A 20,666-nucleotide genomic window follows, 5' to 3' on the forward strand; every position below is an offset into this window, starting at 1 on the left:
CTTCTTGAACCAGCACGATCCCATCGCGTTGGTTCTCGCACTGGCTGCAATAGGAAAATGTCACATTTTCCTATAGCAGCGAGCGTGAGAAATAAGACAATGTCGCCTCTCTTATAAGACCTGAATGCCTTCAGGGGCATACCAGGCCCTTACGACTGGTTGGGATTTTAGGAGGAAAAACCGGCATGGGTTCCCCCCCCTCCAAGAGCATACCGGGCCCTTAGTTCTGGTATGGATTTTGGGGGGACCCCCACGCCGTTTTTTTTGGCGTAGGGAGGGTTTCCCTTAAAATCCCTACCAGACCTAAGGGCCTGGTATACTCTTGGAGGGGGAACCCATGCCGTTTTTTTATTTAAAATTTGGCGTGGAGTTCCCCCTCAAGATTCATACCAAACACAGTGCCTGATATAGGTGGGGATCCAAGTCGGATCCCCGTACCAGTGTGAACCCAGCCTCAATGTCAGTGATGCATGTCGCTCATTGGGAAAGGAAAAAACAAATTTTTCCTTTCCCCATGCAGTTCAGAGCTGGCTCCCGTGACGGGGCTCGCAGGGTGTCAATCTCGCCGATAAAAGCGGCGAGATTGACACAATATCGCGGGCACCTACTGTAGCTGTCTCTGGCCAAGTACCTGACCAAAAACTTCTGATCTGCATGCTTGTCGGTGACTCAAAGGGGTTGATTTACTAAAACTGAAGTACGCTAAATCTGGTGCAGCTCTGAATAGAAACAAATCAGCTTCAAGGGTTTATTGTCAAAGCTTAATTGAAGAAAATTAAGTTAGAAGCCGATTGGCCAACATGCATAGCTGCACCAGATTTTGCACTCACAGTTTTAGTAAATCAACCTCAAAGTGTGAAAATACTGGATCAGCATTACAGCCAGGCAACTGACATTCTCAGAAGAAAAGGTTAGTAATGGCAGCTTTCATATTACATTAGAAAAGATTCAGGGGAGAAAAAAAGTACTGTCTGGATAGTGTTAAGTTTTGGAAGGTACCCTTGGTTTTAGGGCTGAAAAAACTAATCGATTAATCGACAACTAATCGATTAATTTCATAATCAATTACTAATTTCATAATCGATTAATCGGCCAGTAACATAATGGGGTTAAAAATAAAACTAAAATGAGCCCTTTATAGTACAACAATATAATCACTACTGTAAATATTACTTTCACTGTTCTACAGTAAAAAAAAAAAAATGAACCCCTTCCAGTAGTGATTATCTGCTTTTTTTGTACTATAAAGGGCTAATTTTAGTATTTTTAAGCCCATTATGTTACTAAACATCTTAGGCCTGGTTAACATCTATGTTTATTGGTGATTTTTGCAGAAACGCACTACAGTTCAATTACATGGTTTCCTATGGGACACGTTCATATCTGTGCATTTTTCAGCCGCTGCATATTTGGAAAGGGTCAGGGACTTTTAACGCAAAACAGTGCTTTTTTGGTTCAATATACTTCAATGGAGAAACTGCAGAAAAGAATGTAATGCGTTTTTGCAACAATTTGTGTTTTTTTAATCTGCCCAAAAAATGCAAAAAAAAGCAAATTGCAGTAAAATCGCATGAGCAAAAATCAAAAACGCACAGCAAAAAGCACTGCAGAAACAGATCAAAAGTAAAAACTGCATAGGTGTGTACCAAGCCTTATGCTGGCCTCACGGATCAATTTTCAGGGGAGACTATTCAGATGAAAATCTTTGTACATTCACTGAATTAAAGAATTTTGTTGAAATTTTCACTTAATTTCTAAACAAAAACCACATACACTGTCTGAACATTTCTTTGACCAAAAAGTTTTCTATTATTTCCAAATTTTCCCATCACTGTGGTTGAAAATGAACGTCAATTTGACCCACTTTTTTTTTTTTTTTAAGGTTGTTAACTGATTAATTGAAACAATAATCGGCCAACTAATCCATTATGAAAATAATAGTTAGTTGCAGCCCTACTTGGTTTAACATGTATTGAATGAACAAGACTGTTTATAAAGTATAGTCAGCTTTAGAGGGAGAGCCCCAAAACCCATGTGCATATGAAATTGTTATATAGGACGTATATAAAACATCAACAGTTTGCACAGTGCTTTACAGTACATCAAAGTACAATGCATAAAAACAGGGTTAGATAGCCTGACTAAATGCACCAAGGCTATATATGTGACTCATGAAGGCCTCGTTCCATCATGCCCTGCTAAAGACTCATAAATAGATCTGAAATACTTCCTCAATCATGTTTTACGAGCAGAGATGCGCAGGGGGTGCTCAATGGTTAGCTGGAGGGAAAATAGCAACAGCAGGTGGCCAAAACTGTGCCGAAAATGGTTACGAACATCACTCAACAGCACAGTCTTTGATCTTAGAACGACAATTTCACAAACGTCCACCAGAGTTCAAAATTAAATAAGTGCATTTAAAAAGGAGGTAATTCACCATGCATAAAGCGGGCACATACATTCTATCAACAACACACCTAGGAACACTGGAGTTTTCTTATGTGTGTTAATGTACTGTCTTCTCTTCAGGGACAAGAAGCTTGGCAATGATTAGGAAGCAAGAGTGTGACCATTATTAGTGGTCTCTGAATGGAAAAAGGCGCCTGGAGACAGGTAATGGTATATTGGCGTCTTCTGAGTAGACTGTCTGCCATGAGGGTCTGGGAATGGCATTTACTGCACCATTAGGAACAAATACAGTCCCTTCTGTAATCATCCCAACACAGGTGTGACACTCATGCACAAGAGCAAAATACGGAAGATCATTTAAAAGCAGATCTGGTTCAAAATATAGGTAGACAGCCAAAGTGCAGTAACCCATAGCAACTAGCCTTCAATTACCAACTTAAAGTAGAAGCAAAAAAAGGGATGTATGTATGAATGCATGCATGCATTATACAACCACACATAGTATACAAATATGTACATTAAAAAAATGTTTTAGACTTCACTCGCCCTAGGCAGTATATTTTTTATTTTAAGATAAAGTTAGTAAGGGATTAACCCAACAAACATAAAAATGTAATGCTGCAGACCTCAACGCTTACCACTGCTGCTGTGTGGTTTCCTTTGTAAGCACCTTTTTGCTTTGCATCCCCTCTCCCCAAATTCTATTTTCAGGTGGCTCAATCGCCTTACAGGATCCCATGAAGCCACCTTTGCCTGCCTGCCCCTGGGTGGCAATTACATCCACAGAAAGCGATAGCCAGGTGGTAAGTCATTCTCCTACTACCCTATCTCCCTGCGTCTACACTGTACATTCTGGGCAATGAAATGCAAAACACAAAGGGTGTGCTCTCTTCCTACCTGGGAAAACAGGGCAAAAACTCTTCGGGGCAGTAGGAGCACAGGGTAAATGTACAGAATGCACTGCTTGTGTTTCGCATATTTGTCCTTGGGGAAAATACTACCCTAAATGTACATACTGCTAGATTCACTGCCCAGCCAGCAGGAGCAGCTATCAGACCCTCAGGCCGCGTACACACGCGCGGACTGTTCGCCCAACTTTGTCCGTCCAACAGTTTCGGCAAACAGTCCGCTCAAACATAGCATGGACGGACATCGCCACACACGACGGACGAACAGTTTGCTGAAACCGTGCGCGATGACGTGAACGGCACGTACGACGGGACGAAAAATACGACGTCCTATACACTGCATTATAGCTTTCGGCGTGAAAATCCTTTCTGAGCATGCGCGCAACTTTGTTTGACGAACAAGCCTACACACGAGCGGACTGTTCGCTGAAACAAGGTTTCAGCGGACAGTTTTACGGAATTTCTGAAAAACCTTGTCCGTCAAACTGTCCGCTGAAACTGTCCGCTGAAAGCCCACACACGAGCGGACTGTCCGCCCAAACACTGTTCAGCGGACAAAGTTGGACGAACAGTCCGCCCGTGTGTACGCGGCCTCAGAGTATGACAACCTGCCTTCAGCAGGGCTGGACAGTGAGCTGGTCAGTGCCCTCCAGTTGCTGCTGAACACCAAAACCTCATGCAGGCTAAACACACAGTATGCATGAGGCCTAAATGGCAAGACTGCAAACAAGTGATGAAGGTTTTTATAAAATGTGTTTAAAAACAAAACAAAAAAACACAGTACATACAAGTGACTTTGCTCTGGTCAGGAATCATACCAAGAGCTATAAGTCTTGTTATAAGACTTGTGACTGGCAGCGTGGAAGATGTTGGTGCATAAAATATCATTAACAATAAAATAACAGTACAAGCTTTTCCAAAGAAAGGTGTAACTGGCCTTCTAATTGAACACCGTTCACAGGCAAACCAGAAAATCACAAATGTATCTGGCAAAAATAAAGACTCTTCAGTTATCAAGGTTAGGCCCCTTTCACACTACCAATCCGTTCAGATCCGCCTGTCCGTTTTTCAGGCGGACCTGAACGGATGCTCCATAGAGCTCTATGGAGCGTCGGATGTCAGTGACATGTCCGCTGACATCCGACCCGCTCCAAAAAAGGGTTACGGAGGAAAAAGCTACTTTGCCATCCGTCATCGGATTGGACCGGGTGACGACGGACACTGCGGTCCGTCGTCATCCGATCTCCCATAGGGGAGAGCGGCGCTGTGACAGGTCCGTCCCTACGCAGTGTGCAGAGATGGACCTGTCATCTCCCTGCTCAGCGGAGATCGCTCTGGCGATCCCCGCTGTGCAAGCGGATATCCATGGGGCAGATCATCACTGATCCGCCCGGGGGGAAAGGACCTTAAATGTACAATTTTCCCTGCACATGATTGGGCATGTGTACTTTTTTCTAAAACATTAATTTTAAAATGTAAACATGCATTTTTTAAAACTCACTCTACTCCTTTAGTAAATCAACCCTATAATCTGTAGATGTGAGAATGCAAGCAACAGTCTTCTCAGGGAGGTCTGAACTGGAATCCCCAGTTTCACTCCTCAGTCATTACACACCTAAACAACTAGGGAATCCTTAGAAACTTTCATAAAAGATTGCCAGAAGCGTGCTGAGACTAAGGCTGCTTTCACACTGGGGCGGGCGTTGACGATAAAATGGCACTAGTTTTAGCTGCAATTTACCGCCGATATTTGGCCACTAGCGGGGCTCTTAATCCCCGCTAGCGTCCGAATACAGGGTTAAATATGCCCATGTATCACCGCTACCAAAACGCTTTACACGCAGCAGTGGTGTTCATTCATTTCAATGGGCAGGAGCAGTAGAGGAGCGATGTCTACATCGCTCCTCCACTGCCCCAAAGATGCTGCTTGCAGGACTTTTTAAAAACGTCCTACCAGCGCACCGCTCCAGTGTGAAAGCACTCTGGCTTTCACACTGGCGCTGCAGGGAAGACTTTCGTGTGCTTTACAGGAGCTATTTTTAACCCAAAAGCACCTGAAAAACACCTCAGTGTGAAAAGGGTCTAAGGGCTAGTTCACACCACAATTTCTGCATGCGCACTTACATGTATATTTGATGATTTTTTACCTGCTTTCTTCATCACAATTAAGGAAATGTGCGTTCTGCTGCATTTTCAGTACATTTGTCCATGTTTCAGATGAACTCCATACAGAAAAAAGCATTTTCTACTTTTACTGAATGGACTAGAAGGCAGTGCACTGGTGTGACTTAGGGACATTGGAATACATGGAAAACATTGTGCATGTGTTTTTTGATGTAGATTAACCACTTGAGATCCGCGCTATAGTCAAATGACGGCTACAGCGCGGATCTCAATTTCCGGGACTACGTCTATTGACGTCGTCCCCTTTAAGAGCTCCCCGCGCGCTCCCGGGAGCGCGCATCGGGGAAAATCTGTGTTGGCTGTGTCCCCTGGACACAGCCAATCACAGATCGCTGTAAACGGCCAATCACAGCGGCCGTTTACAGCGCGATCGCCGCCTCCAATGGGTGATGATCTCAAATGTAAACAAATGAGATCATCACCCATTGCCGAATCTGTCTCCTCACACAGCGATAGCATGTGAGGAGAGAGATAGTGTGAGTAACTGTTTTGTGCCAATATAAACCCTGCCAGTGCCCACCTGTGCGCCGCCTCAGCAGTGCCCACCTGTGCGCCGCCTCAGCAGTGCCCACCTGTGCGCCGCCTCAGCAGTGCCCACCTGTGCGCCGCCTCAGCAGTGCCCACCTGTGCGCCGCCTCAGCAGTGCCCACCTGTGCGCCGCCTCAGCAGTGCCCATCTGCGCCGCCTCAGCAGTGCCCATCTGTGCCGCTTCAGCAGTGCCCATCAGTGCAATAAATCAGTGCCCATCTGTGCCGACCCATCAGTGCCCATCTGTGCCGCCTCAGCAGTGCCCATCTGTGCCGCCTCAGCAGTGCCCATCTGTGCCGCCTCAGCGGTGCCCATCTGTGCCGCCTCAGCGGTGCCCATCTGTGCCGCCTCAGCGGTGCCCATCCGTGCAATAAATCAGTGCACATCTGTGCCGACCCATCAGTGCCCATCTGCCGCCTCAGCAGTGCCCATCTGCCGCCTCAGCAGTGCCCATCCGTGCAATAAATCTGCACATCTGTGCAATAAATCAGTGCACATCTGTGCCGACCCATCAGTGCCCATTTGTGCCACCTCAAAAGCGCCCATCTGTGCCACCTCATCAGTGCCCATCAGTGCTACCATGGCTAAACGTGTCTTTTCCGCTGAGGAGGCATACCAAATTATTTCCACGGCCGACGAGAGCAACGGGGAGCTCTCCTCTTCAGATTCCTTTTCGGATTCGGATTCTGAAGCCGACGTAAATTATGAGCCAGTCCTCAGCAGTGAAACACTGACTGAATCCGAGGAGGAAGATATCCAGCCCATCAAGCGAAGGCGTTCTAGTGAGGCAGTGCCGTCCACCAGCACCGCAGTGCCGTCCACCAGCACCGCAGTGCCGTCCACCAGCACCGCAGTGCCGTCCACCAGCACCGCAGTGCCCCGGCAAGAAAGGCCAAGTACCAGTGGGGTGTCATCTCAGCCCCAAAGGGTTAGGAGCCATGCTGGCCTTCCCTATGCCCTTCAGAACCCCTTGTGGCTTCCTCCTAATTCAGGAGAGGCCAATGTTCCCCCTTTCACCGCCCAGCCAGGAGTGCAGGTGGACACGGAGAATTTTAGCCCTATAGATTTTTTTAATTAAATTTTTACGGAGGACATGTTGGCGTTAATTGTGGCCCAGTGCAACCTGTATGCACAACAATTTATTTTTCAAAATCCGACCTCTTATTATGCCCGTCCCTACGAATGCAGAGACCTAACGGTGGAGGAGTTCAAGGTTTTTTTAGGCCTCACATTTAATATGGGACTCAACAAAAAAAATAAATTACATAACTACTGGTCAACCCACCCCCTCCACCACTCACCGCTCTTCTCCGCGGTAATGCCCAGAACCAGGTATCAGATGATCCTGAGGTTCTTACATTTCAGCGACAATTCCCAGTGCCTTCCACGAAATCATCCAAATTATGACCGGCTTTACAAAATTCGACCAATACTAAATTATTTTTCAGAAATATTCCCCAAATTGTTTACCCCGGACCAACACATATCTGTGGATGAGTCCCTTATTAAATTTAGTGGCAGGCTTAGAATGAAGCAATTTATGCCCAGCAAAAGGGCCCGCTATGGGGTGAAGGTCTACAAATTATGTGACCGAGCCACAGGGTACACATATTCATTCAAGGTGTACGAAGGGAAGGGCACCCAGCTACAGCCCCCTAATTGTCCGGACTACTTGGGATCCAGCGGAAAAATTGTTTGGGACCTCATATACCCCCTACTGGATAAAGGCTACCACCTCTATGTAGATAACTTCTACACATCTCTGCCCCTGTTCTACAACCTTCACCGGAAGAAGACGCCAGCATGTGGCACTATAAAAAAGAATCGGAAGGGCTTTCCTCAAAGTCTGGTGAACAAGAAGCTGCGAAAAGGAGAAACCGCAAGTATGAGAAACAAGGAGGTTCTGGCAGTGAAGTGGAGGGACAGAAGGGATGTATACATGTTATCTTCTATCCACAACGATACCTTCGTGGAAATCCCCAGAAGGAATGGCCCCGTAAAGAAACTCAAATGCCCACCAGAAAATATCAGATCAGACGTTGTTAGTCGACTCTCCGAGCGCCACTTTCCCGATAAAATCCCCCCCAAACCAACAGGCAAAAGACGCCAAAAAAGATGTAAGGTGTGTACCAGAGCAGGAGTCAGAAGAGACACATCTTATTATTGTGCACAATGTCCTTCCCAACCAGGCCTCTGTATAGGCGACTGTTTTTGGCGTTACCATACTTCAATACATTTTTAGTGAAGTATGGTAAACATAATCCTCAGTTCCTGCCTTCATACACCTTCACACCCCTTATGCCACTGCCTGCTCTGTAACTGACCCTGGCTTGTTATTTGACCACTCTTATGCCTGCCGATTCTGTACATACCGCTGCCTGATCTGGAACTGACCCTGGACTGTTATTCGACCATGCTTCTGTCTAACGATTCTGTACATACCTCTGCCTGATCTGGAACTGACCTTGGACTGTTTAACCACGATATTTGCCTGCCTCTTGGACTGATCTTATATTCTGCAACTGGACTAGTGGGATTCAACACGGGGTCTCACATATGTGAGGGGCTCCAGTATAGTTTTTATGGAAGAAGAAAACAATTTTCTTTGTTTTCTTATTCCTAGATTAGGGTCTGGAGACTCGGAGGCTTCAAAGAGATTTGGGAGGGAGAAGCCTCTACCCCTATACCCATTCTGTCCTGAACGAGGCTCTACTTCTGTCTGCTGCCTGTAGGACTTACTGCCATCATGCCGCACTGACCACACCACAAGGACCTGCCTACTACCAGGACCAATATTTTTGGCACTGCTGACATCTCTGCACTGACCCTGGACTGTAATATGGACAGTATCCCTGCCTGCTGCCTAAAAAACTGTGTTCGCTGTTGCTGACCAAGTCCCTGCCTGCTGCCTGGACCAGTGATATCCTCCTGTGGACAACTGCGCTTCTAAAACCACAGGTAATCTTTTCTTTACCCTTTGCTCAGCATAATGTATTTGGGGGTGTAATTCTTGGTATGTGCAGGCTATGTGTCCCTGGAACGCCGACGGTGTTTCTTGCATGTTGCGCCTCTGTATGTGGCCAGGCTGTGTAAACGTCTCACACATGTGGTATTGCCATACTCAGGAGGAGTAGTAGAATGTATTTTGGGGTGTTATTTTTGCTATGTAAATGCTATGCGTTGGAAATATCTTATAAACGGACAACTTTGTGTAAAAAAAAATGCGTTTTCATTTTTTTCCACATTTTCCAAAAACTTCTGGAAAAAAATGAACCATTGAAAAGACTCATTATGCCTCATAGATTATACGTTGGGATGTTAGCTTTCCAAAATGGGGTCATTTTCTGGACATTTCCATTGCCCTGGTGTTCCAGGGCCTTCAAAACTGTAATAGGTGGTTGAGAAATGAAATGTGTAATTTATGCTCCTAGAAAGCCTGAAGGTGCTACTTCAAAATTAGGCCTCTGTATGTGGTCAGGCTGTGCGAAAGTCTCACACATGTGGTATCGTTATACTCAGGAGGAGTAGGAGAATGTATTTTGGGGTGTTATTTGTGGTATGCACATTCCGTGTGGGAGAAATAAGCTATTACAATGAAAATTTTGTGGGAAAAAAAAAATCGTAATTTTGCAAAGAATTGTGAGAAAAAATGACAACTTAAAATAACTCACCTTGCCTCTTACTAAATACATTGGAATGTCTACTTTCCAAAAAGGGGTCATTTGGGGGGCATTTGTACTTTCCTGGCTTGTTAGGGTCTCAAGAATGGAGATAGGCCTTAGTACATCAGATGTGATCTTTTTTTGCAAATCTTTATGATTTGCACCATAGCTTGTAGACTCTATAAAATTTCACACAGATCATATAATATGCAAAAATTTGGGTTATTTTTACCAAAGATGTGTAGTAGTATAAATTGTGGCCAAAATTTATGAAGAAAAATTGCTAATTTGCTAAATTTTGTCACAGAAACGAAGAAAAATTAATTTTTTTTAAAAAATTTCGGTCTTTTTTCATTTATAGCACAGAAAATAAAAAACCGAGAGGTGATCAAATACCACCAAAAGAAAGCTCTATTGGTATGAAGAAAAGGACAAAAAAATCATTTGGTTACAGTGTTGCATGACTGAGTAATTGTCATTCAAAATGTGAGAGCACTGAAAGCTGAAAATTGGTCTGGGACTGAGGGGGGTTTAAGTGCCCAGTAAGCAAATGGTTAAAAACTGCAAGTAGTGTGAATCAGCCCTTACAGTGGAGAAATCTTGCTAAAGGAGATTCTAAAAGATATGAGAAGCAAACAGATCATACTCCCATGCAAAACTAAAAATGCTAGTTGTCATAAAGTGTATAAGACGTGTCAGAAGCTTCAAATAACTATACATGCACTGTGACATTTTGAAACTAAACCTAAATATAGATTACTACTTCTTCAAAACTAGCATAAAGTCTTAACTTTAATAATTGCAAACATTCCAGCATTATCTGGGTCTATTTAAGTTACACAACTTATCATATAACCTTTTCTAATAATTTATAGGGCAAAGCCATGTGATACTAATTATTGTTTTGGCTTTCTATGTCTGAATGTTTATATATTTTCTTCGGCTTAAAGCACTCTTGCCCTTTGATATTGTATGGAAATGCAATTTTTTTCTTCTTAACGTGGAATTGAAACCATGTGCAACTAACTAGAGTTAACGAATTACAGTGTGATGGAAATCCTGCGGGTGGATATGAAGAAGAATCAGATATTTGGGTCAGCATTTGCATTGATTTTGGTAACTTTATAGTTTAACCATGAAAAGGCTACAACGTTTCTGTGCCAAAAATACACAAGGTTTTCTTTTTGTCTCAGTCCTCAGATTTTGAACTAAGTTTTCTCAGCAGATACAACACTGAGAATTTTTGGGGGGTTTATTTACTGATTGGCTTTACAAACATTTGAAAGTAGTCTTCTGTCCACACAAAACTCCTCAAGGAACAAGGACACCCAAAAGGGATAGTTCAGCTTTGTAAGGCATTAATTGGGTACCGATACACAGGCCAGCTTCCTTTGTCTCTTGGATAGTCCAATGACAGGCTTCCCACTGTAGTTTTTTCCCTTCCAGGAAGCCATAATGAAGTTGTCACTTTCTCACACCTGGATTCCCAATTTTATCCATTCTACTTAATAGAAAATCCATCACTGTTTCCATGTATAAACACCGCTCCCTAAGCTGCTGCCATCTGTCACTGCATACACGTTACATTGAGATCTGACCCTGCATGCCCAGCCAGGCGACTTCATTGAATACTTAAAAGTGGGGAGAAAGAGAAAGAACCTAACTCTAAAAGCATTTTTTACATTTTTGGAAACGGGTAATGGAAAAAAAAAAAAAAGATATTTTGTTTTCTTCTCTATTGCATTAGGGAGATTGCCTTTTACTTCCTGTCTTAGACAAACAGCAGGAAGAGTAAGGCCTCCTGCACAAACATTACTCTCCTGAACATGCAAGTGATTTTTTATTTTTTCCCTGCATGGACACACAGGCTAACATTGATGACATTTATTTGCAGACAAAATAAAAAAAAACACATCAAATGCCCTTAAAAGCAGCGTTTTGATGGCCAGTGTGCATAAAGAATCTTCAAAAACAGAAATGAAGGAATTCCCCTTTTAAACAGGTGCCAAAGGAACAAGTGTCCCGATTGGAAAATGTACTCTCTATTACTGTTCTGGTGCAACTTAAAATTTCAGACCTCCCCCCTCTCTCTCCTTCCCAGTGCCAGTGGTCAGCCGGACAAATATGAGAGCCTTGGCTTTAGATATGCTTTAAGAGAGATGCAAAACATCTTTCATAGATAAATATTGCCAGGAACTTTTTGGCTGATTTTCAAACATGTGCAAATTAAAAACATTGATTGTATGCATTGTATATGTGCATTTCCCGTGCCAGGAAACTCTTCCTATACCTGGGATGGAGCCATCCAGTAAGAAATGACTCGCTGTTCTGACTCATTCACTTGTGTGAATTTCAACTTGAGCTACTGAGTTCTGTTAGGAAGTTTTTTTTTTTTTTTATCAAAAACGTGCCCATAAAACATGTAAATAGAAAGTGAAAAGCTTAACCTACTGGCAAAAATACAAAAATGAATATGACATTGTTGATATCCTGTCAATAATGAAGAAAACAAATGTACAGAAAATCACATTGTTTAGCTGCAAGTACTGTGCACTGCACTTTTAGTCATCACATTATCCCTAACACATCCCACAGGAAACAGAAAAAGAGCATAAAAGTGCATGACGTTACCACAGAATTACCAAAAAAACTCTGGTTAAGGGCAACAAAGATACACTGGAACCTTGGATTACGAGCATAATCCGTTCCAGGAGAATGCTTGTAATCCACAGCCCTCGCATACCAAATGTATTTCCCAATAGAAGTCAATGGAAATGAAGACAATTCGTTCAACATTCACTTCTATTGTATGCAGTAGCACATGTGGCCAGAGGCGCAGGGGCACCGGAGAGACTCGGAAATACTTGGAGACCGCTCGGATGCACTCGAAAACACTTGGGAACCGAGTGTTTCTGAGGATTTTTGAGTGCATCCGAGCGGCTCAGGGCATCACCGGCGCCCCCGTATCTCTGGCCAAATGCAGTACTGCACACTGCAGAGGCTTGAGTCCTGCTTGTTTTGCGAGACAACACTTGCAAACCGAGTCAGGATATTTAAAAAATAGCAGCTCGTATTACGAAACACTTGTTGACCATGTTACTTGCAATCGGAGGTATTACTGTATTCCAGGTTTATTTGATAAAATTTGCGATAAAATGTAAAAAAAATACAACAAATTATTTTAAAACTGATCTGACCCATTTATTTTTGGATACATTATTAAAACGTATTCCAATTTCTCCTCTATCTAGCCTTACAACACAAAGCTTTCCAATTACCTTTAGTTATATGTACACTGCATATCTAGAGTACATTTTTATTCATTAAGGCGGCCACTGGACCAGTAGAATTTTACAGAGCTGGATGTACTCAACAGAAGTCATTAGGCCTTCTGGCCTAGCTGCATAATTAGATCTTTGGCTAGTGGACAGTGTATAGGCTTCCAGAAATTGTAGCCAAGTGGCCGCATAAAACCCTCTGCATAGCAAATATCTTTACTATTCCTTTGAAGGGAAACTAGTATTCCATATTTTTCAGGATACATGTGAATGTGATCAATTTAAAAATGTTCTCGTCAATGTGTGCTAAAGGGCAATTATAGTATTTTTATTTTTTTAAGATATGCATATGACAAATCAAGCTAATAATATGTTTTTGAAGCCTTATTTCTAAACAAAATTGCACTTATACATGAACATGGGGTCATCTAAGTTGTTTATTACATATGCAGATTCTACTTTCTGCAGATGGGATTCTCTTACCTCACTGCAGGTCTGTCACTTTGAAAGCAGTGAACACTTACAACGTGATCAGCGCTGACCAATCACAGCTGATCATCACGTGAACAGGTGCGCTGACAGGGAGAGCCAATCGTGGGGGGGGGGGGGTCTGTTCCAATAATCAGCACATTATCAGCACAGCCCCATCAGATGTGCCAATCAGTGCCCCAATAATAAAGTCTGCCAGTGCCTACCACAATGCCAATCCGAGCCCAGTAGTAACACCTGTCAGCACCTCATCATCAGTGCCACCTGACAGTGCCAATCAATACCATCTATCAGTGCCCATCACAGCCGCCTATCAGTGCCCATCAATTCTACATATCAGTGGCGCCTCATCAGTGCCCGTCAGTGAAGGGGAAAACAACATTTTATGACAAACCAAGAAAAACTTTTTTTTTTTTTCAAAAATGTTAGTCTTTTTTAGTTTGTTTAGCAAGAAATAAAAACCCCAGAGGTGATCAAATACCACCAAAAGAAAGCTCTATTTATGGGAAGAAAATTATAAAAATTAACTTTGGGTACAGTGTTGCATGACCGCACAGTTGTCATTCAAAGTTTGACAGCGCTGAAAGCTGAACATTTTCCTGGACAGGAAGGGGGCGAAAGTGCCCGGTATTGAAGTGATTAACCACTTAAGGACGGAGTCTCTCTTTTACACTTATTGTTTACAAGTTAAAATCTTTTTTTTTTGCTAGAAAATTACTTAGAACCCCCAAACATTATATATATTTTTTCTAACATCCTAGAGAATAAAATGGCGGTCGTTGCAATACTTTGTCACACGGCATTTGTGCAGCGGTCTTACAAAGTGCACTTTTTTTTGGAAAAAATACACTTTTTTAGGGCTGAGGAAATTAAACGCGTACGGGGGAGGAGCATGACATCATCCACTGCTGCCCTACGGAACTAACACGGTTGCCGGCTTTACATGCTGTGTTTTTATCAGCTTTATGTGAGTAGTTTGTGTTTGAACACAAAAATGTAATCTTATACTTAAGCAGTGAGCACATAGATCTTTTCTTTGTACCCATGACCTGGCATCCTTGCTGAGATCTAAGGAGATGTGAGAGAAGTTTATGGTCCGCGTTAACCCTTTTGATACCCGCTTGCATCACCACCTGTTTGGACAGGGGTCCATGCCATAAGGTGAGAGTAATTAGTCAGACCAGAGGTGGAGGGATTGTCACTCTGCTATGGAAAAAAACTAAATACGTCAGTGCTACAGTTTGAATTTAAAACATATTTGGTTGAACTGTGAAGTTAAGTCATGGATTGTGGAAACTAACTAGTGTCGGGTAATTGTATATAGTGTATACCACATTTACCACTGACTAATGCAGAGTTGCAATGCAAGGAGATCAGATAAAAGTAGTTGGATCTGTATGTGCGTTATAATTAATCGAAATTAGTCGATAAAGTTAGCCCGATTTTTTTTTATATTGTGAAAGATAACGGTTTAAGAGATATTCATTCTGCATACTGCCGCTGACGTCAGCGGCACATGCGCTGCGATGGTCCGCTTCAGCTCTGGCCACTCACAGCGCCGCAGCCTCAAACCCGGAAGGCATGCCAAGGGGAAATGTCAGCTCCCTTGGCGGTGACTGGGATCAGCTGCTGATGCCTCGTTCTAAAAGGTAAGTAGTTAACCATGTAAGGACTGAGCATCTTTTTGAGATGTGTTTTTTACAAGTTAAAAACAGGGTTTTTTTTGCTAGAAAACTACTTAGAAGCCCAAACATAATACATTTTTTTTTCTAACACCCTAGAGAAAAATAACGGCAGTCGTTGCAATACTTTGTCACACCGTATTTGTGTAGCGGTCTTACAAGCGCACTTTTTTGGGGGGAAAAAATATACTTTTTTTAATTAAAAAAATAAGACAACAGTAAAGTTAACCAAATTTTTTTTTATATTGTGAAAGATAATGTTAGGCTGAGTAAATGGATATGCTTCAAAATTGCACCCGCTCGTGGAATGGTAACAAACTTTTACCCTTAAAAATCTCCATGGGCGACGTTTGAAAAATTCTACAGGTTGCATGTTTTGAGTTTCAGAGGAGGTTTAGGGCTAGAATTATTGCTCTCGCTCTAATGATCACGGTGATAGCTCACGTGTGGTTTGAACCTAGTTTTCATATGTGGGCGCTACTCACGAATGTGTTCGCTTCTGCACGTGAGCTCTATGGGAAGGGGCACGTTTACATTTTTTTTCTTATTACTTATTTTACCTTTTATTTTTACATTGTTCTTTTGAATAAAAAAATAAAAAAATTGTGTCACTTTTATTCCTATTACATCTTAAATATGAGATCTGGCATCAAAAAGACCTCAGATTTACACTAAAATGCAATAAAAATAAATAAATAAGTGATTTGAATTTTTTTTTTTTTTCAAGTCTCTTTGAGGTGTCGCTTCCGCCCTGCAATGGTATGGAAAGGGGTGCCATCTTCCCCTTACTCCTCTCCATACCCAACAGGACCCAATCGCCTACGCCACTACCGATTGCTCCGGTAAGGGGGTGGAGGGCACCGGAGTGTGGCAGGAGGGGGGGCTTCTCTCCCGCTGCCGATAAAAGTGATCTTGCGGTGAATCCGCCACAGAGACCACTTTTATCTGAAAGCAGACCACCCGCTGAAGAAGAGGATACCAGGGTTATGGCAGCTAGCTGCCATAACCCTGGTAACCCTCTTCAAAGTACTGACTTATAACGACAGTGGGCGGTCAGTAAGTGGTTAAGGTGGGTGTAAATGGACAATTACGCTTACATCTGTCTGTCCAAAGGATTCCATAGAACTTCAGATCAAGTCTGCCTGAAAAACTGACAGGTGGACCTGATCGGAATGCCCATGTGTGAGGGGGCTTAAAATCTGTGACTTTCCTGGATAATGAGCCTTTCTGTAACTAAATCCAGATGTGTTAAGCTTTCTACTCAGGACCACAAAATTGGTTATACAAATTTACACTTCTGGGTTATTTCAGAACCTCATGCAGTCAAATTTCAAATCATAACCCAAAAAACAAGAACACAAGGGGGTAGTGATGTTATCTCTTGATTCCATTCTTTATAAATTAGCATAAGTGTTGTCTATAGCAACAAAATGCTCTCTAGAAAACAGAATCTCATTGGCTGCTTAGTGAATGTCTTTACTGTATCAGAATACATGCTCCAAGACTCAACTAGCCCCCACCCTCCTGAACCCATCTATACAAACATGATAGCTGTGATAATCTTTAAATAAACACAAAGTTTAAAGCACACACTATTCTTTAGTGTCTGTCTGGACAATGTGCAGAGAACATACATTCACTGGGTCCTTCAATAAACGCCAGATCAAGAGGTACCTGGTGAGACCCTATATGTTCATTTAATAGCAGCTCCCTCCCCAGAAGGCTCTCTTAAAAGCAGCATTTATGTTTAGAGGTTATGTAGCGCCTCTGAGTGTGTCTCAATAAAAAGTGATAAATGGCAGCATTTAAAAAAGCAGTCACTAGGTATTTCCATCACTGTCACCATTTTAATATCCCCAAAGTACATGCCCTGGCAGAGCAGTGAAAACTAGTTGTATTAGTTCAATCTGAAGCTGAGAGAGACAGCCTAATAGCTGGGTATATTATATGTTACCTGGTCGTTTCATGTTTGTGAAACATTGTCTGTGTGATTTTCTTACACAAGTGTCTGACAGAATAATACTGTCCTATAACGACTCACCACTTGTTTTTCTTGCGGATGTAGTCTTTTTCAGAGAGGTTGACTAGAAAGGTCATTGGCTTGGAGGTCAGGAATAAGTATTTATTTAGCACGTCAATCTAGGGGGGAAAAAACACACCAAAAAAAAAACACTATGAAAAAAAGTCTCAAGTGCCACCATGTCCATAAACATCAAAGTTGAAAGCAGTTCTTCGCCCTTTTTGAAAAAAAAAAAAAAGTCAGTGAATACAAATACTGTAATACCGTAGCTAGTGGCTTTTAATAAAAACGCTCAACTATAAAAAGGAGTTCAGTACCCTCTTCACCCAAACCAATTCTTCACCAGTCTTTGGGTCACCAGCACCGGCAGATTTATGGTGGACAGTCGGCTGGGAATCCTTGCGGGTTCACAGCCGGCTGCAAATGCGTAAGCCATACTGTGCTTTGTGAATGGCCCTGCAGCTTTCTGCCACCTGTGGCATGTCCCCGAAGCTTGCAAGCCAGGTTTGGGGGGGTGGAGGATCTGCAGTGATCCATCTGGAAGTAGAAGCGGGTGCCTGTCAAAACCAGGTACCCACTTCTACCCTCCCCTCCCCCTCCAAAATGAATAAGAAAAATAGAAAGGAGGGGGGAGGAGGGCATAAAGCAGAACTTTTGCTTTAGCGCAATGCTAGAATTAGCTAAGTGCCCTTACAGCTATTTATAAACTGCAAAAATTATCTAAAAACTTAAAATAAATTTTGTTTCTACTATACACTTCTCCATTTTTGATTGAAAAAAAAAAATAAGGGTTTGGTCCCAACCCAATTCTTATTATATGCAACCATGGACAAACATGGTAGGTCTCGGGTATTGCAAGTCCAACAGGACCTTGACTTCAGTATTCTACACCCAAAATTGAGAAGTTAGCTTTGCCTGGCCAGGTAAGCCCCTGATAAGCTGAACCATGGTCAGACGACACAGAATGAATTCATTAGACATATTTTAATCTCTTGTTTATTCTGCTTAGCGTTTTAAATAAAGGTTTTTATTTATTTATCAAGTGGTGCTGCACTACTGTTTTACCTTTATCCCCAAGATTGCTACAAAATAATTAGAGGAAGAGAACTTAAAAGGCCTCATTTACACTTGCTTCAGCTTCAACACACATTAATGGCTAGTTTACACTTGCTTCAAAACAAGGCTTCGGACACGCTTTGTTAAAGCCCTCTGAACGCCAGTCAAAGCTCCTGTCACTAAATAAAATGGTTAGCTTACAGTCCTGTTTACACCTTGTTTTTGCTTTGCTTCAAAAATTATACTCCATGTAGCTTTAGTGGTGCTTCAAAGCGTTTATAGAAGTCAAAGCCCCACCAAAGCACCAAGCAAGGTGTAAACAACAACTGTAAGCTAACCATTTTATTTAGCAACAGGAGCTTTGACTGGCGTTTAGAGAGCTTTAACTGCTTGCTGACCAGTGCACGCCAATGTACGTCGGCAGAATGGGTCTGGTAGGCAAAAGGGCGTGCAGGTACGTTCCCTTTAAGAAGCAGTGTTGTATGCACGCACCAGCCGCAGTCTCTGTGACCGTGGGTCCCGCAGCCTCGATATATCACGGATTGGAAGAAGGGGGAGATGCTTTTGTAAACAAAGCATTTCCCCGTTGTGCCTAGTGACAGCACAGTGATCACTGCTCTCTCTCTCATCCAGCCAGTGTCCAGCCCCCTAACAGTTAGAATCACTCCCTAGGACACACTTAACCCCTTCACTGCCCCCTAGTGGTTAACCCCTTCACTGCCAAGTGTTATTTACACAGTAATCAATAAATTTTTATAGCATCGATCGCTGTATAAATGACAATGGTCCCAAAATAGTGTCAAAAATGTCTGATGTGTCTGCCATAATGTTGCAGTCCTGATAAAAATCGCAGATCACTGCCATTACCAATAAAAAAAAAAAGTATAATAAAAATGCATAAAATTAACCAATATACGCTTATTGCCATTTTTTTTACCAAAAATATGTGGAATACATATCGGCCTAAACGGAGGAAAAAATGTTTTATATATATATTTTGGGGGGATATTTACTATAGCAAAAAGGAAAAAATATTGTGTGTTTTTTTCAAAATTGTTCCTTTTTTTTTTATAGCGCAAACAATAAAAACCGCAGAGGCGATCAAATACCACCAAAAGAAAGCTCTATGTGTGAAAAAAGGATGTCATTTTTGTTTGGGTCGCACGACCGCGAAATTGTCAGTTAAAGCGACACAGTGCAGAATCGCAAAAAGTGCTCTGGTCAGGAAGGGGGTAAAATCCTTCCGGGGCTGAAGTGATTAACAAAGCGTGTCCGAAGCCATGTTTGAAGCAAGTGTAAACTAGCCACCCTAAGAGTGTGAAAAGAGTCTGTGTCAAAACAGAGTGATCTCTCACCAGTTTTACTCTGGAGTTTTAGTTGTTAGCGCAGGTGAGAGTCAGGAGACCTGGAAGTGCTGTATCTCACTAAATCTACAGAAGCAGTAAAGGATACTCAGCAATGTTAGGTTTCTTGTGTTTACCAATTGCCCACTTTACACCTAATTGCATATGGATTTTTTGTACTGTTGCCTAGTCTAGTCAAGATGCAGATAATGACGTTTCTTAACCCTTTCCACTCACCAGGACTCAGTCCTTTAAATTTTGGAATGCCACAGGTCAAGTGACCTCTTACCTATGCTAGGAGCGCCCAGTGAACAGCCTCCAGCACATTAGTCAGCTAAAATCGAACATGCTTAGTTATTTGAACATATTCGAACATATTCATTTTTGGACATGCACTACAGACACAGATTTAGCTGTTGTGATATACAACGTCTTTTAAACAAAACCAAGTTTCATAAACAAAAATATTGCTTTTTGACAAACAGGAGTGCAACTTTAAAATAAAGAAAAAAATAAGAAAAAACACAAAAACAGAAAACTCTTATCGGCTGTAATGCCCTTGAATATAATACAATATATTATTACCAACATTAAATATTAAGGAAAAACATAAAAAATAAGAAAAGCCTTTTTCTTTATTTTTTTAGTCTTTCAGCAGCTTAGTAGATTGCCCCTACTTAGTCTTATGTGATGGTGCAGTGTTAATTTTGATGTCAAATTTCAATTTAGTTTTAGTTATAATCTTTTGGCTAAAATGTCATTTTAGTTTTAGTTGCGTTTTAGTCATCTTGTTTTACTCATACTTTAGAGGACTTAAATAGCGTTAATTGCGTTGCCAAAATGAACACTGATCTCAGCATTAAAGGCCACTGTCATGCTGCCACATGTATTCATACAGCCAGTTAAAAAAATAAAAAATAATATATATATATACATATATATATATATATATATATATATATATATATATATATACACATACATACATACATACATATATATATATATATATATATGTGTAATAAAATGAATGTAAACCCCAACAATGAACTTTTCATATTTGCTCAACTCTGAACTTTTAAATAGACCACAAAAGCATTTTTTTTA

At 41.9% G+C, this 20,666-nt stretch overlaps 1 protein-coding gene across 3 annotated transcripts in view; it reads right to left on the minus strand.

The window, feature by feature from the left end:
- Window positions 1-20,666, minus strand: part of OLA1 (Obg like ATPase 1) — a 276,573-nt gene that overhangs the window by 106,012 nt on the left and 149,895 nt on the right. For all 3 annotated transcript variants that reach the window (XM_077448032.1, XM_077448031.1, XM_077448030.1), the window contains exon 7: window positions 17,182-17,279. In XM_077448032.1, the coding sequence (XP_077304158.1) occupies window positions 17,182-17,279 (98 nt within the window). The remainder of the gene's footprint in view (window positions 1-17,181; window positions 17,280-20,666) is intronic.

Source organism: Lithobates pipiens, unplaced genomic scaffold (genome assembly GCF_037356315.1).
Source record: "Lithobates pipiens isolate NorthernLeopardFrog02 unplaced genomic scaffold, aLitPip1_a1.2 Scaffold_22, whole genome shotgun sequence".
NCBI lineage: Eukaryota > Metazoa > Chordata > Amphibia > Anura > Ranidae > Lithobates > Lithobates pipiens.